This window comes from Semicossyphus pulcher, unplaced genomic scaffold (assembly GCF_022749685.1).
Source record: "Semicossyphus pulcher isolate SPU_LCO1_2020_fin unplaced genomic scaffold, fSemPul1.0.p SCAF_21, whole genome shotgun sequence".
Classification (NCBI taxonomy): Eukaryota; Metazoa; Chordata; class Actinopteri; order Labriformes; family Labridae; genus Semicossyphus; species Semicossyphus pulcher.
In genome coordinates, this window is record NW_027211695.1 from 16,850,578 (window position 1) to 16,868,579 (window position 18,002).

Sequence of the window (18,002 nt, forward strand, 5' to 3'; positions counted from 1 at the left end):
TCACTACTCTGTCTCCAGCATTGTCCCACCCACAGCACTGATTGGTTACACACAGAGCCATGGCACGGGTAACAGCCAATCAGCAGTGAAAGCTGTGCATGCAGAGTGCTCACACACACGGCGGAGAGGAGAAAAAGTTCATTTCTTTGTTAATTTTATTTAATTTTCTTTTATTTACTTTATGAAATTTCAGGAAGTTATTTATTTATTTATTTAAATTTTCAGTTAACTTTAAGAGATGCTGCTGACCCTGGGAACTCCCTGCGCTTTTTGTTTGTTTAATAAACATATGCTTAAAGGCATTTAAACAAAGTTAAGTGTTGGAGTTTGTATTATTCAAAATTTTGACGCCAATATTTTAACTTTTACTGCAAATGAATATCGGCTCCAAATATCGGTTATCGGCCTCCTTGACTACTAATAATCGGTATCGGTATCGGCCCTGAAAAAACCACATCGGTCTATCTCTAGTAAAAATAACTGTTGTTGCTCATCACCTCGTACTCAAGTATGAAATAAAAAGGGAGACAAAGATGAGATGTCAGATTTGGATTTTAGCAGCTCCCCAAGAGGTTCACAGACTCCGACTATAAACGCACCTTGAAAGACTCTTTCCACTTCAATTCTATCAAATGCACAGATGTCCCACCCCCTCCAATACAAAACAATAGGATAGGCCAATCAGCTGTCAATAAAACACAGTGATGCTCCTGGCAAGTTTGTCAACGTCTGAACCTAACCAATCACAGCAATGTGTCAGCAAAAGAGGTTGGAGACTCCTGCTTTACATGGATGCCAAAGAATTTTATTCGGTGTGAAAAATGATATCGTATATAGATTATCCAGAGAATGCTTCCTTCAAGTACAGATGAATCATCCTATGGTTGTGACTATGTGACTGTTTGCAGTAAAAGACTATTCAGTGAGAGCTTTGCTTGGTTTGGCACAGAGAGGTGGATTTATTGAGACTTACTGAAATGAAGAAGTGTCACTACAATAGCAGCAGCTGCTGGTTTAAACTAGGAACAGTTAGACGTGTCAAAGGGGAACTTCCTGAAGGCGGAGCAAATATTTTTTCTCAGTTTTCCCTTCAGTGTACCATTACACCAAAATGTAATACAATCTTACTGTTTAATGGTTGTTCTGTCATGTAGTGACGCATGCAAACTAGACATGCATGAAAAAACCTGTAGTACGCTTTGATTTTCACTTTGTCACTTGTGCAACAAGTCAGGGAGTGAACGGCTAAAACTCAGAGAAGAAACAGGAAAAGAATCACATTCACTCTGGCTGTCCTGTCACTCTGACTACTCGTCGCTCTACTTTCTTTTGACAACATGAACAGTAAGTCAACTTCTTCTCTTATTTCTGTCAGGAAGTAACTCTGCATATTATAGTAGAAGATGAAGAAAATGAATATGAGCCTTGTTATACTTCTGCAGTGCACAGTCTGAGAGGTCTCGGCTTTTTAAATGTATTAACAGTGAAGCACCAAGTCGATCACGAGCGAGCACTTGGCAACGGCAGCAAGGTGAAAGCTTTCTGTAAACAGCAGAAATCTAACGCAGACTCACAGAACTGGAGAGCAGTCTCCTCTCTTGGTCTACCCAATCACCTCACATAAGGTCACTTCTGGCTCCAAAGGCCAAAGATGGTGATGACCAAAACTTTAAACTTGAGGCTTGAACAGTAGATCACAAATCTCATGTCTCTATGGACATGCCCACTTCTTTAATACAGTTATCTATTTACCGAATTATCCTCAGTTTTCTTTACAACCATAGATTAGTGAAAAGGCTTTTTGATGTATTGACTTTATTCTTCATTTTATTATGTTTTTGCATCAATTTTAATATGTGCAGTATTATTGATGGACATTATTCTCTTTCAGTGTCAAACACAATGAGAGTCGTCATCTTGGGTAAAACTGGATCTGGGAAAAGCAGCCTGGCTAACACCATATTTGGAGAGGAAACGTTCATGGTCGACCATACTCTCAACTCTGGAACAAGTGAATGTCAAGTGGAAACCAGATCTGTCAATGGACAAAGCATCACTTTGATGGACACTCCTGGTTTCTTTGACACAGAAAGATCTGAGGAGGATCTAAAGCGTGAGATAGTGAGGTGTATCACAGGGTGCACTCCTGGGCCTCATGCTTTTCTTATCGTGCTGAAAGTGGAGAAATTCACAAAGATCGAGCAGGCTTTCATTGCTACAATACGTAAACGCTTTTCTGAGGAAGTTTTGAAATATGCAACACTAGTCTTCACTCATGGTGATCAGCTCCAAGAGGGACAGACAATTGATGATTTTGTTCACCAGAATCAAAATCTGAGTGACCTGGTGACGGAGTTTGGTCGCCGCTGTCACGTTGTTGATAATAAATACTGGAATGAAAACCCACAGGACGAAAACAGGAGCAACCAGTTTCAGGTGCAGGAGCTACTGAAAACAATAATAAAGGTAAAAGAGGCAAACCAAGGAAGCTGCTACACCAATGACATGCTGCATGCAGCGGAGGAAAAAATAAAAGAGCAGGAGCACATAAGGCTTAGACAGCAGGCTGAGGGCAGCAAAAAGAAGCTCTGGATCAAACTGACAGGCATTCTTAAAGGAGCATTGTTAGGAGCTATTTTTGGTGTAGTAGTGCAACAAGTTAAAGCTACAGGAGTGTTTGGATTATTGGAAATAACAGCAGCCGGAGGAGCAGCAGGAATGTCATTAAACAAACTTACTAGGGCTTATGCTGCTGTAGGAGCAGTGATAGGAAGTGTTGCAGGTTATTTTGCAGCCGAGGGAGCAGACACACCACAGGATGCAGTAGAGAGAAGAAGCTGTCAAGAATGAATCACATTCTGTCTTAGAGAAAACAAATCTTTCCAACAGACCATCACAGCCCTGTGAGCTTTGACACTAGAAGACGGGTCAGAATTTATTATTGTAAATATATCCTGTAGATTAAATACAGATATTTTTCTTTACAATGTGTTGTTAAATATCATGTATTTGTCATGTGTGTCAGGGACATGTCTATTCATATATTCTGTGTTATAGCTCCAACTTCACTTCATACTTAACAAGCTCAGCACAGTGTCAGTATGATGTGTTGTTCAGTATACTGACTGTTAACTGTCACCACAAACCACAAAGATAAAATGTTCTTAGCATCTTTTGTAAAGGAACATAAAACTTGTGTAAATCAATCAGGTGTTTCCTGTTGCCAGAACTAACCAGAAAATATCACTTCATGCATTTTTGAAATTTTGTCTGACAGTCTTTCTGGTGTGTCTGTAAATATATTTGTGAACTGCAATTTATCACTGAGGCAGATATGATTAAAACATGTGACCAAATGTTATTTGAGTAAAGTTTTTCTTTGTGTTTTTCAAGTTTGCTGTAAGAAGTGAAACTAAACTAAGAATCTGCAGCCATGCTAGCAGCTCTGTGGCTGTATACACAGCTAATATCAGCATGCTAACATCACAGTGACAATGCTAAAATGCTGATATTAAGTGTTGCTGATTTTTACAATATTCAACATCATAGTTTAATGTGTTAGCATTTTCTCATTAGCATTAATCAGTACAGCTGAGGATGATTGGGATGTCATCAGTTTTGCAGAAATGTGGTCATAAAAGTTTATTAAGAATCTATTGTCATGGCAACATGTCTGCACAGAACTTTATGGAAATCCATCTCATGGATCTGGACTCATCAACAATAACTCAACAGTGGCCAACCTAAAGAATATTTCCGTTCATTACAATTTAACACCAACATTACCATTAATGAGGGATTTAACCAGCCGCTCAAAACACTTGCTGGCTCTTTAAATCATCAATATGAAGAGGTGCATTTGAGGTGTGGTCCTGCTCCTGAAACTTTGCTACACACATCAATACATCAAATCAAGTTGGATAACTGATGGCAGCTTAATGGGCTTTTTTCACAGCAGACATTTTTTACATCAGATAGGAGGAAAAGCACAGGTGTTAATAATAACTTTAACAATGGTTCTGTTCTATTCAAATGTCTGAGAAAGCCATGACAGGCAGTCAGCATGCACACAGCCACGGCCATGAAATTGAAGCAAATGGAAAAGAGCCATCATCAATGTGAATTAGGCCCATGTCAACTATTTCTCCAAACTACTGTCTCTTGTAACAACATGGATGTTAAGTTAAGGTTATATTATGTGGACTAAATATTGTAATCAAAGCAGTGCTGGGAATTATGAAATATAGCAGCTAAGTGTTGTGGAATTTTCTACCCCCTTGGTGAGAAACGAAATAAATATCCGTAGAGTCCACAATTGTCTTTTATCTTTATTATAGCAAGGAAGCAAGAATGGGTTTCACAAAACAATGGTTTCTTTAGCTGAAGGACACACGTCTGACACACTACAGAGTGATACAGAAGTGGTCTGCCACAAGGTATGTGGCCTCATCTGCAGCTAGATGATCAGGAAAGTTGTGCGAGGTCATTTTCAGTTACCTCCTGATGCAGTCCAACGTCATAGCACGACTAAGGTGCCCGAATATGACATGACCCATAGATTTTAATAATATAATATTACAACAACAGAATGCCTTAAATACAACAGGAAACAAAGATCAATATTATAAGGGCGGACAGAAATACAAGTAACAGCTTACACTTGATTGATAGATTTAAAGTTAAAAGTTTTAAGGTCCTACATAAAAGATGCTCAGACCATCCATCCATCCCACCATCCATAGTATATACCCCTTATTCTGTTCAGTCATTGGGTGAGAGGCAGAGTACACCTGGTACACCCTGGACTGATTACCTGTCTATTACAGGGCTGACACATAGAGACAAACAACCTCTCACGCTCACACCTACGGACAATTTAGAGTCACCAGTGAACCTAACGAGCATGTCTTTGGACTGTGGGAGGAAGTCAGAGTACCTAGATGTATGGGGAGAACATGGAAACTCCACACAGAAAGGCCCTCTTCATCCGATCCTGTACTCAAACTAGGAACCTTCTAGCTGTGAGGCATCAGCACAAACCACTGCACCAACGTGCATCCTTCATGCTGACACTTTGGTTAGCTTGTTTAATAGGAGGGAAAATTGTAGGTCAAGACAACAAGTACAAGCTCTAACATATATATGAAAAAACATGAGCCTCTCAATGACACACGAAAAACACAATGTCAAGAACCTTTATTAAATCTACATGATTGTCAGTGATAATGTGACTCAGAGTGATGACATTTTTATTCTTACTTAAAAAACATCTCTTCTGTTGTTCTGATATGTTGATGTCATTGGATTTTAACAGCATTACAAGCTGACTGTGTTTTTGTCATCATGTAAAATCCCATATTTAGACTGACGACCCCAAACTGCAAAACACCAGAGGAAACACTGAACATGTTACATTTGAGTAAAACAAAACTTAGACGAGAAAGAAAATAAAGAGAAGCTTGTTAGACATTATTTACTTCTTAGCCACGCTCAAGGTAAGGCTGTAAGAATGGCAAAGTTGATACATCAATCAGTAATATTTGTACTATCTCACTTATAATTAGTGGTTTCCCATTAAATGTTGAACAGACGCTTCTGGTTCAGAGACGATGAATGGGGCTGATTTTGGCATCAATGACATCGACCTCGACTGTACTTCAGGTTTCTTTCAAACTTGTACAAACACACTAAAATATAAACATGGTTAATGAAACACGTTCAAAATATCAGCCTCTTAGCGTTGTGAGTGTGAGGATGTTAGCATGCTGACATTAGCTGTATTACAGCCTCACAGAGCTGCTAGCATGCCTGTAGATACTGTCTTCACTCTAAACAGTAGTCTTTGATAACCAGGTTTGGCTTCCTTTCTTAGTGAATTGTTTTTATTATCAAATCATCTATTGTATATACTGATGAAATATAAGTGAATAAATGACATTATTACATGCATGATGTTTAACAACAGAAAATAGTTACAGATGTTTTAACAGGAGACACAATCAAAAGCAAACACTAAGGTTGTGTTACACACGTTATCTTGAACACATCTTACACTTGAACAAACATAATCATCTTTGTGGTCGAAGAGTTCAGATTTAAACCAGAAGATTTACGACTTTATTTACAGATTATCTCGCCCTGATCAACAATCACGGCTCATCATTTGTCTAAGTATGTTTTAACTTTGGTTGTGATTTTACGTCCAAAGTTGTGGCTCTGTTAATGACAGCCTCTGCTGCCATCTTTGCTGCCTTCCATGGTGTCTCTGCTTCCTTAGCTGCTTGATATCCTGTAAAACCTCCTGCAACTGCTCCTGCAGCTGCTCCTACTCCAATTGCAGCTTCTCCTACTCCCATTGCAGCTAAAGCCACTGTAAGTGTTTTTAATGATAGTCCAGCTGCAATTACTATAGCTTGTTCACCTATGCCCCCTGCTTCTGCTGTTTTGGCGCTAGTTTCTTTTGACTCCAATTTTTTTTTCAGAGCCCCGACAACTACTCCAACCAGTACTGGTAAACCAAGTAAAGCTCCTAACAATGTACCTGCTGTAATACCTGCCAGATTGTTAAGAAGCTTGTAAACAATGCCCTTAGCCTTCTCTCTGATCTCTTCCCAGGACATGTTTACAAAAACCTTCTTAATGCATTCCATCACTTTTTGTATTAGTGTCTCCACGTATCCAAGCATCTTATTGGTGTAGCAGCCATCATTGTTGTCCTTTATCATCTTGTCTATTGTCTTCAGTAGCTGCTCCACCTGGAACTGGTTGCTCCTGTATTCATCAGTTGTGTTTTTGTTCCAGTATTTGTTATCGATGACGTGGCAGCGTCCGCCGCACTTCTTCACCAAATCACTCAGATTCTTCTTCTGGCTGACAAAATCATCAATTGTCTGTCCCTCTGGGAGCTGATCACCATGAGTGAAGACAACTGTTGCATATTTGAAGGCTTCTTTAGTAAAAGATCTTTGTATTTCAGTGATCACAGCCTGCTCGTGCTCGGTGAATTTCTCCACTTTGAGCACAATGAGAAACGCATGAGGCCCAGGAGCGCACTCTGTGATACACCTCACTATCTCACGCTTCAGATCCTTCTTAGATCTGTCTGTGTCAAAGAAACCAGGAGTGTCGATCAAAGTGATGCTTCTTCCATTGAAAGATCTGGTTTCTGCTTTACATTTACTTGTTTCAGAGTTGGGAGCATGATTGATCTTAAACACATCCTCTCCCAATATGGAGTTAGCCAGGCTGCTTTTCCCTGATCCAGTTTTGCCCAGGAGGACGATTCTTTTGATTGATTCTGAAAGAGAATAAAGTCTGTCATTAATACTGACATTTGTCTTTTGGATATTTTTGTGAATAAAAAGATATACATTAGCTCAATTCCCAGGTGGGAAATCACTTTAAAAAGGAAAAGCAGTTTTTTTAAAGCAATGGTATACTAAGAGAGTGAAGAATGGTGTAGATACAAAGAGGTTCATAAGCATATTGACGGTGAAAAAATTCTCATGTATTTTGTCCATTCTAACATTATTATCTATTATGAGGGAGTATTTGGGATCATTTATGTATGTACACTACCAGTCAAAAGTTTGGACACATTTTCTCATACAAGTGAATAGGAAAGTGTCCAAACTTTTGACTGGTAGTGTATATCTATATAAAGTCTTGGATTATAAATAATGTTTAGGCTGTTAGGAAATTCTGTAAATTAGGGCTACAACTATACAGAGGTTCAGTTCAGATTGAATCGGTAGCCTAATGAAAAAACAGTCACCCTATTTTAGTTATTTGTTGGGTAAGTCAGTTTTCCTTCAGGAGTCAGAGAGAATGCAGCTGAAGTCATTTTGATTTGATCATGACATTAAACTACAGAGGGATGAAAGAGCGTGTTAATTATGGCAGTGTAAATATTTCTAGAATATCAACTTCATTCAGGAAATGTCATTCATTAATTATAAAGTCGGGGTGTATAAGGTACTTTAAGACACACCACACATTGGTGCATGAAAATACACCAGAATACAGGAAGTAAAGGGCTGGACGACGAAGAACACGGCTGCTGACTTAGGTGATAGCAACGCCTGATGAAGTCTATATTTGGTTGTAACGCAGCAGCTGATTTTTAAAATTCATTTTGCCATGTTTAATGAATGCATTTAAATTTACACAAATCCTACAGTGTGCCTTGGACTGTTTTTGAAGGAAACGCCATTTTACATGACTTTGAACATCAGCAGCTTTTTTGTATGAAATCATCTCTATTCACATTATGTGAAAAAAAAAAGTAGAAGAAGAGAGTCAATGACAGCCATTAAAGTTAGCCTCTTTGCATTGGAAATAATTATTTAGCATACTTAGCTATTATTTCAATGTCTGCAACTTAATGTGCAGTGCTCAGTCCTGTCAGAAACAACTGAAATAAAGTAACTTACTGTCCATGTTGTCAACGAAGTAACTGTGGAGCCACTCTGCGTCAGACTGAGACGACCACAGAGTATGTTCGTGTGTTTCAATATCTGCTCTGAGCTTTGCTGTTTTACTTCCTGTCTATGCAATATAGGATGTGCTGTTTTCATAGATTTATAATCTGGTGTTAAAACACAGGAGGTCATGTTTGTCTCCTTTTCATAACTTGCATGCACATCATGGTAAACAGCTAAATATTGATCATGAAAATAATAAATGTGACCCAACCCACAGTTACACTGTCAGTTAATTTATTCAACATTTGGTCAAATAACTTTATATTTAGCACGTTTAAAGACGTTTCATGTAATTAAAAATCTGTTAAATCTCTCGCCGAATGAGGTAACACAATGGTGACTGAGCCTATGGCCCACTGATGAAAGCTATTGCATTTGCAGTATTACAGACTGGGCGTCTGTGGCGACCTTAGCAGAAAAAATCACAAGCAGCGCCCAGTTAGGGACACGTTTTCCATCAGCCAGCAGTGGTTGGTCTGCCAGAGAGGGTAGGCGGAGCTAAGCGGCTGCTTTTCCGCTCTCTGCAAGTGTTGCGAGTAAACAGTAATCTACTATGGCTGAACAAACTTTAAAAATAAGTGAAAATTGGACGCTCAGATGAAGGCAAACAGTCTAAAAAGGAAAGCGACCGTCAGTGAGGGAAAAAATAGTTACAACGTTACAAAGGGAGCCAACCGTGGACGTTTAGATTTGAGCGAAGTGTCTCCCCTCAACAAACCACGGAGTCTCTTATAGAGTAATCTGGATATTCATTAAAAAAAATCTGTTGTTTGTGTCAACTGTAGCAGTTTTATAAAGTGGCAACACAAATTGACACAGTGTCAGCACATGCCACATTTCAACACCTGTTTGTAGATAAAACATTTATTGGTTCAACTCAAAACTTTATCTGCTCAAATTACATGCTTGTGTGCCTCAGATACATAACATACATTTATTCCCGTTCATCTTCTTTCTTCGCTCTTCCAGTGTGTTGACTTCATTGGATTTTAAAAGCATAACAAGTTGACTTTGTGACATTGTAATGAAAAATCCTGCATTTTTTTGAAGCACATGGGAGCTCACATTAGAGGATTAATACTGACATAGCAGATATTTGGGCTTTTCTTGTATAAACAGAATGTCTCGTATAAGCTTTTTAAAAATTGACCCTTTACTAATTCCTTTGTGATACCTTAGTTACTATTTTTAAGTCTGTCAAGCTTTTTGTTCTTTAGCAAACACAAAAGCAAATTCATTAGCTGTGATGTTAGCTAGCTTGTTATTTAAGCTAACCTACAGTAAGTCCCACGAGTTTGATTCGAATGCTGGCTGGTTGAATTTTTCAGGTTTTCAGCTGTCTGAAAAACTCCTTGATGCTTACATCCATGCCATGTATATGGTAAAAGACTGAGGCTAAAGCTACACTTTCCTGGCAAAAACAAGCATTCTGACTATGTGAGATCAGGAAAAATGTAAGACATAACATTACACTGTTTGGCTGCTTGGCAATACTTGTTTACTTTTAATGCTACAAAGGTGATTTCAGGAAGAATATATTTAGCAAAAATGTTGCTATCCTGAATAACAGCAACTGAAGCTGCTGGAGTTGCAACTTCTCCAAATCTAGGAGGGACAGAGCTTCTGATGTTAGCCAACATTCCCACCCAACGCCAAACTCCACACAGCAGAATAAGATTAACACAGCATATGGTTTTTGGAAAGAGTGTCTGTTTAATGTAACTAGCAGGCTAGCTAACTGACATACTAATGCTTGTAGCTAACGTTACAGCAGATAAACCCTGTTCTATCCTTAAACTTTAGCTTTGGCTCGTTTTTTGGTTTAAAACAGGTTAGAAAAAAAGTTACTACCCTCCAAAAACTTTTAAAGCAGAGTTTCTCATACAAAGCATCATACACAAACCACTTCACAGTGTGAAAAAATATCAAGCTTGACAGACCCACTTTGACTTGTTATGGTTGCTAAGGCTATGATTGGACAATTCCTATTGGGTGGGAGGGTTTAGCAAAGGGTTAATTCACCATATTGACAAGGCAGTAATTTTTCTCTGCTGCAAGCTAAGGGTGGGAAGTTTCAAACGCTGTTATAGTTTCGTACACCTTTGTTCCAGATTGCAAGCCATAAACATAAAGAACAAATTGTTATACATAAGCAGCTGAAAAGACGATGGTTAGTGAACATCTTCAGAAAAGATTTAGTCAAAACAACAGATTTGATTACTTATTAGTTACTGCAAGAAAGCAGCTAACAATGGTAATCGACGACTTCCTAGCTAACATTAACGTTTGACCATTGATATGATACGATAGTTAAGGTGTAATTCCTAGCTAACATTACCATTTGCTACTGCTGGGTTAGCAACTCAGTCTGCTAACTAGGTATGCTATAATATGAAGTAAGCTTGCTAGTAAGCGATCAGGCGTTAAAGTTAGCCAGCTAGCATTTCTGTTAGCACGGAATATGATAAGCTAGTTGGTAGTAAAGGCAGCTAATCTAGCTAAATGTCAGCTAGGAATTTACACCTTTTCTGTTATATTGTATGACAATATCAGATGTAAGGTTAGCTAGCTAGCATTTCATTTTACAAGGAACATATTGGCCTTTCCTTTGTGTGACACTTTCAAACAGTAATGTAAGGTAGGAAGTGGTTCAATTCTAGCGTCACTTTTTACTCAACATTTGGCCCAAAGTTCCCTCTGGATTTTTACTATCTATTGTCTTTTCTGTTGCTGATCAATCTAAAAGCATTAAAATAAATTATCTACGTTTGTTTGATTTGCAACCCAGAACAAAGCAGTGCACCAGCTCAAACACATGCTCTCATCCTGAGCATGATGTGGTAGGGAAATGGTTACTGCTTCAATCTAATTAAACAGACACCAAGGGCCGGTTTCACAAAGATAGACTTTGACTATGGCGTAGATATAACAAATAGTCAGACTTCAGATAGACGTCTAAATTCCTCCGTTTCACTTAGCAGTTTAGTTCTTGACTATCTTAATCAGGACTCTGGTGCATTGAATTCTGGGTAACTTATGATTTTTTTTAAACAAAAAAATGGCCGACCGAGTAACCGCATCTAACCGCTCAAGTCCCTTCACCCCAGCAGAAAATGTTTGTCTATTGGAGGAATTCAACAGTTTTAAGGGCATTTAACTTGGAAAATTCAGCCAAGAGTATAACAACAAAACAAAAAAACCCCTGATCTGATAATCTGACCGTTGAAAGGACCATCAAAGACATTCAAAATTTGGTGTTACTGGTCAGCAGGTGTCACTGATTGCTACCATGGTAACATGGGTATTAGAGCTGAGTTAGCCTGGGGGTAAGGTGTCTAATTGTTTTGGCTTGCATTAGACTAATTTTTGAGCGACATTAAGACTAGTCTCAAACATCTTTGTGAAACAGGCCCCAATAGGAAAGATTGTCACTTAGGTCCTTAGCCTCTTTATTTCTGTTAGTCAACACTCAGTCCATCACCCGCCTTAATCTCTTTCCTTCTCAGCCACTGACGAACACTAGCCTGGCAGTGTAGGCCAGGTCAGCGAGGTAAAGCAGGAAGTTGAGGGCAGTGAGCACCGCCACAGCAATCACTTCTGACGACGCTCGCCTTCCACCTCGGTACTGTCTGTCAAACTGGAAAATGGGCCAGATGATGGTAGCGGTCAAGTACATGATACCCGCTAGGAGCCCGTAGGCTGACAGGAACTTGGAGAAAGGGATGGGGAGGCAGCCGGTGCACTCGCCCACACACAGCACCACCACAGCCATGGAGAGTATGAAGCAGATGCAGTACACGGCCAAGCACCACTTGAGCGCTGCGTGGTGGTCGTACGAGACAGGGTTGCTCACCAGGATGAAGATGATACAGGCCACAAAGGTCTGGCACACCTTCAACAGGCCTGGAGCTGTAGCCATGTAACCCGCCACCTCTCCTGGCTTCGCTTTGGTCAGGCTAACCTCTATTATGTAGGCTACCGCCGCCAGACAGGAGAAGACGGTGGAGGTGATGCGATAGTCACGACTGTCACCATACAACCGCTGGTCCTTGATGAAAAAGAGCGGGAAGATGACTGAGGCAGAGAGGCAGAGGAGGGCGGCGTAGCAGGCGATGGTTATAGGGAAATTGGACCAGGACACAGGGACTCGGGCCTGGAGGTTTAACTGCTCCACCAGCAAGACAAGCAAGGTGCAGGCGAAACTGAACGCCCAGCAGAAGATGCACCAGTCGCCCATGCCACTGTGGGCCACATTGGCTCCATGTGCTGTGACACTGAAGGCCACGCAGGTGAACAGCAGGGCAGCTAAACGCACCCACAGCAGCTGGGAGGTGGGTAACACGATTAGAGGCATGATGGGATATCACAATTAGTGAAGTGATGAAATGGGCTTCTCTTTAGTCCAGCTGGTGTTAATGTATCTTTTACACTGAACGTGGGAGCTTGTGCTGGCTGCTTGTCACACCCTCTGTTGATGTATGTCACATATTCTGCAGAAAGACAAGAAAAGAAGAGAGTAGTTAGAATAAAGTCAACTTTGGTGAATTTGAAACTAGCATCTTGTGTGGACATAATGACGAACATGCTTTATTGGTGTCACACGTTATCAACAGGTCTGTTTGAGTACAGGCTGATTAAAGCCTTTAGATTAGTGTAAATCACAAAACTGTTATATAAATGGTGAAAACAGCACCATCACACTGCATGACCAACATGTTAGGGCTGAAAATAAAGTTGTGTAAGGACTGAGGAAAGCATGAGCAACCTCGGCCTGCTGTTCAAGCTGAGACCTGTACTGGGGAAGTTAACAGGAAGTGGCAGACTGCATGCTTAAGCTCCAAGGAGACGGAAAGTCCCTTGGTCGAAAGAGGAGTACGTATCTAACTCCAGGGTTTAAACTGTGTGATATTGGTGTCCTCTAGTGTCCACACTGTGATAGTGTTTAGTTCAAGTCTAGTCAATTTTTATTTATGTGTCTTCAAGTATTCAAAATGCCCCAGAGAGATTTACAACCTGGAAAAGACCCTCAGGACCTGACCCTTTTCAGCTGGCAGCTGAGGAATTAAAGGGCCGGCCCTTTAATCATTAATGAAAAAGTAAAAAGGGGGGGACGTTTTTATAAGATAATTATTATATATTGATAGTTTCATCCAATATGAGAGGTTACATCTCACTGTGCTTGTGCAGCCATACAGAGCTCATGCCAGTTTATTTGTCAATACATTGTTTTTTAGATGATTAGCAATCTAACAAGATAGGGATCGACCCATTATCGGCCGGGCCGATTTTCAGCATTTTGACGCATATCGGCATCTGCCTTTTTTTTTTTTTCTTTGCAAATTTTATTTAACTTTGTTTTATTTACTTAATAAAACTTCAGGAAGTTATTTATTTATTTATTTACATTTTCAGTTAACTTTATAAGAGATGCTGCTGACCCTGGGAACTCCCTGCGCTTTTTGTTTAATAAACATATGCTTAAAGGCATTTAAACAAAGTTAAGTGTTGGAGTTTGTATTATTCAAAATTTTGACGCCAATATTTTCACTTTTACTGCAAATGAATATCGGCTCCAAATATCGGTTATCGGCCTCCTTGACTACTAATAATCGGTATCGGTATCGGCTCTGAAAAAACCATATCGCTCTATCTCTATAACAAGACAATACATACTTCTTAAAAAGTTTTAACCAAAGGCAGTTCAAGCAAGGAGCGAGTTAGGAGAGTCGCACTGAATTTCAGTTAAAAGCAACACTTCTTTTATTAACACAATAACCTACTTGTCATCTAAAAATGTGCATTAGGGCGCCGGTTTAGCTCAGCGGTTATATCGGTGACCATATACAGAGGCTACAGTCACGTGTCATCCTCTCTCTCTCTTCCCCCATTTCCGCCACCATCCACTGTCCTCTCTCTAAAATAAAGGGATAAAAAGCCAAAAAATAATCTTTAAAAAAAAAAGTGCATTAGTGGTTCTCAACTGGTCTGTCCACCTCCTTAATGACAAATCACAACCCAAATTTCAGACATTTTTAACCACTTCAACCACTTATTTCATGAAAAACGGTGCAGCTTGACAAAACATCACAAAACACAACAGTAGCAAAATGACCAGCAGGTAGCAGTGCATAAGAGGAAAATATTCGCTCTACAGTTCATTCAATTAGCATTTCACCTTTTTTCAACAGAAGTAAACCAAAAAAGTGCAACACAATTGCAGCCTTTGTAGGGCTCGTCAAGTTTCAAGAATGAAAATTACCCAACCAGTGGACTAAACGACACTACTACTACTGCACGCATGTCATAGTCCATGTCCTTCAAAATAAAAGCACAGCACAGACTTTCTTTTTTCAAGCACACATCTGCGACCCACTTTTGGGTTCCGACACACTGATTGAAAACCACAGAATAAGAAAACATGTCCTCGCTGCACAGGTCTAAAATCGTTAATGTGAATGTCTCACTCTAAAATGGAACTGCTTAGACCCTTGAAACTACATGCATTTTACTTGTTTTAATCAGAGGGGTCATACTTCCACTGCATATTGAAAGATTCTGGGAAAACGTCTGTAAAGAAATGTCTGAAATATTTGGTAAAAACCGAGATCTTAAACCTGTATCTTCTATTCTTTTTTTAGCTTGCATTCTGCACTGAACCTTAAACCCCACATGTTGAAATGACTTGATGCCCTTTTGCTTGGTGCCAGAAGGTGCATCCTTCTTCAGTGGATCTCTGACAAGCCTCCACAGCTCTCAATGGGGATAAAAAGTATAATGGAGGTCATACCTCTAGAGGCCATGACCTACTGGCTCAAGGACAAACCTTCAATGTTCTATAAAACATGGGACCCCTTCTTAAATTATATTTGAATGGAGAAGGCACGGAGTGTGCAAAGAGGCCTCTATGGACTTATATGGAGGCCCACAATCAACCCTTAACCACGTGACAAACTGTAGCACTTCATTGCCTGAAACATCTTGTCATGCACCTATTTTATTGTGTTGTATTTGTTTTCACCTCATTCTATGCTGCGTTAATGTGTTGAGACAAAGTAATGTAATTCCTCGTCTTCTTTATAGTTAAAACTAATAAAGATATCTGAAAAAACATAGTTTCTTGCGAAATAGCAGGAAAGAAATGAGTACAGTATCTCCCCTAGGAGTTGAACGTGACGTGAAGCAGCTATTGCAGGATATGTTTCAAAATATAAATGATGAAAGCTAGTTCCAGTAAATTGTTGCGAAAGGACATGAAACATGCTTCACACCATTATGAGGCACATTTTTTTCTTTAGTTTAAAGATGTAATCTCGAAGATTTTCATGTAAATAAATGTTAAGTGACTCTGATTAAAAGCCTTTGCATTTGCGTTTTCCATCAGCCAGCAGTGGTTGGTCTGCCAGAGAGGGTAGGCGGAGCTAAGCCGCTGCTTTTCCGGTCTCTGCGAGTAAACAGTAATCTACTATGGCTGAATGACTACAAATACAACTTCAAAAATAAGTGAAAATCCAAAGAAAAAGAAACAAAGTCGACGCTCAGATGAAGCAAACAGTCTTAAAAGGAAAGCGACCGTCAGCCAGGAAAATCAAGAGTTACAACCGGAGCCAACCGTGGACGTCTGGTTATATTGGGAGGTTTACTCCCGCAATTACCGTTTATCGCCATTAGAGGCGCCAAAGAGAACAAAATTAAAATCTTCAAGACTGAATCTTTAAATCCATATGCTGTTGATCAATCAATCAATTTTGTTTATATAGCGCAAAAACACGACCAAAAGTTATCTCATGACACTTAAGCAGGACTTGACCGTAGTCTTTTTTAAATAATATTCACAGAGGCCTAATGTTAATCAACCAATGAGCTAGCACCGGGCAACAGAGGCAAGGAAAAAACTTATTTTAACAGGCAGAAACGTCAAGAAGGCATGGTTGAAGCCATCTACCGAGACCGGGTGGGGCGAGACAGTTAGAAGAGGACGCTGGATTTCCAAGTTTAATGCACTGGCAATGGGAGATATTTTTTTTCTATATGGTACCAATTATGTCTGCTCCTTTTGCCACGCTAACCCCTGCCAAAGTTTGTTAGAAAAAACACATGCAAGGATTCTCCATTTCAAATATCAACAGCATGAAGCTATGATGTCGCATGACTGTGCATCTTTAATGCAAGCATCGTTGAAGATTCCTGCCTAAGTGCTAACTTCATTAACCATTAACTACAATACCACACTTCCTGTTCTCTGTAATCTCACACACAGGAAGCAGCTCTGAAGAGGTAGTGGCACGTCCGCAGGAACACCCACCAGAAAACACAAAGCAAATTAGCGCTTTTAATCACTTCTGGAATTAAGCTTTGAGTAAAGATTTCAAAATACAGCTCGTTTCAGCGGAGCTAAAAGGATTATAGCAAAAAGTGGCAATCAGCTTTAATCCATCAGCTTTGTGTCTCTGCTGAAATATGTGGCTTTAAACATATTATTGGTCATGCCTGGTCATTAGGTTGCAATACGGAGGAGATGACAAATGAGAAAACCAAACAGACTGAATATATTGAGAAAGATGTGGTTGTGTGGTGTGTGTGTGGCCCCATGCCCCCGCTGCTGACAGGAAACCAGACTTTGGTTTGTATTTCTTGGTTTGATAGTGCACATACCATGCATGCCTAAGAGTTGGCTGTTAATATAGTTATACCTGGGTGATACTGTTAATCAGTGTGTAGAGGTTTAATGTTGTAGTCGATTGTTTTAGCGTGAATTGAGGGAACAAGAACAGAAAACATCTTTAAACACACCTGAAATCTCAATACTTTCGGTTACATCCTCTTTAAAGAGAAGTAAACACACTATTAATACAGGCATTGTAATAAAACCAAAGGAGGTCAATTTATTTTTAAGTGTTCTGTAAAATAGAAACATTAAACGGGCATACTAAGTGAGTGATGAAGAGGTTTTCCCTCACAAATAGCGGACATACCGCACCCAGGGCTGTGCCTCTTTCTCCCCGTTCCAAAAATAAACCAAGGTAAACGCATGCTGCTAACTTCCGCAAAGTCTTGGAGGAAATATACAAGTGTAAAGATCGATCTTACCGACTTCTAGGCTCAGAGTTGTCTTTCATGTTTTTCTTACGAGCGTTAAGTTCCTGAATCACTGCGCGTACTTGGAAAGCACATCCACGGCTCTCATCCACCAATACCTCACAGCAGAGAGGATCCCACGCCCCGCAGCGGCCATATTTGGTGAAGTTTTGAAGCCATCTCCTGCCTCTTCTGTTAGGTCATCGCAATTCCTCTTCTCAAGTGGTTCAAATTGCGTCGGTTAAAAAAACAATGCGTCTGTGTCATACCCCACTCACTCAGGGGAACTGTCTGCAAATAGGAATGGTCTCTTTGGTAAAAACGTTTGATTTACTGTACATTTTTGTCACTGTATTTAAGCGTCAGTTAAATAGTTCCTAAGAAAGGAAAGAGTTGGTAGGTAGAGCTGACTGTACCGTTTTTTCTCAGGTGTAGTTTTCAATA

The 18,002-nt window shown here is 39.8% G+C and overlaps 3 protein-coding genes across 3 annotated transcripts; 1 reads left to right on the forward strand and 2 right to left on the reverse strand.

Annotated features, from left to right (window-relative positions):
• Positions 1-1,109: 1,109 nt before the first annotated feature.
• LOC138601068 (GTPase IMAP family member 7-like) lies at positions 1,110-3,346 on the forward strand. The gene is made up of 2 exons (XM_069672647.1): positions 1,110-1,344; positions 1,892-3,346. Exons 1-2 carry the CDS (start codon positions 1,338-1,340, stop codon positions 2,848-2,850), a joined length of 966 nt encoding a protein of 321 aa, XP_069528748.1. The 5' UTR covers positions 1,110-1,337; the 3' UTR covers positions 2,851-3,346.
• A 1,757-nt stretch (positions 3,347-5,103) lies between these two features.
• LOC138601077 (GTPase IMAP family member 7-like) lies at positions 5,104-8,477 on the reverse strand. Its single transcript, XM_069672658.1, has 2 exons — positions 8,433-8,477; positions 5,104-7,297 (listed from the first exon to the last, which is right to left on the reverse strand). Exons 1-2 carry the CDS (start codon positions 8,437-8,439, stop codon positions 6,168-6,170), a joined length of 1,137 nt encoding a protein of 378 aa, XP_069528759.1. The 5' UTR covers positions 8,440-8,477; the 3' UTR covers positions 5,104-6,167.
• A 223-nt stretch (positions 8,478-8,700) lies between these two features.
• On the reverse strand, positions 8,701-17,671 carry LOC138601261 (myeloid-associated differentiation marker homolog). The gene is made up of 2 exons (XM_069672844.1): positions 17,571-17,671; positions 8,701-12,973 (listed from the first exon to the last, which is right to left on the reverse strand). Exon 2 carries the CDS (start codon positions 12,835-12,837, stop codon positions 11,986-11,988), a length of 852 nt encoding a protein of 283 aa, XP_069528945.1. The 5' UTR covers positions 12,838-12,973; positions 17,571-17,671; the 3' UTR covers positions 8,701-11,985.
• Positions 17,672-18,002: the final 331 nt, after the last annotated feature.

Coding starts and splice junctions, on each gene's coding strand:
- LOC138601261 (XM_069672844.1), bottom strand. CDS start 12,837: ATGCCTCTAATCGTGTTACCCACCTCCCAGCTGCTGTGGGTGCGTTTA.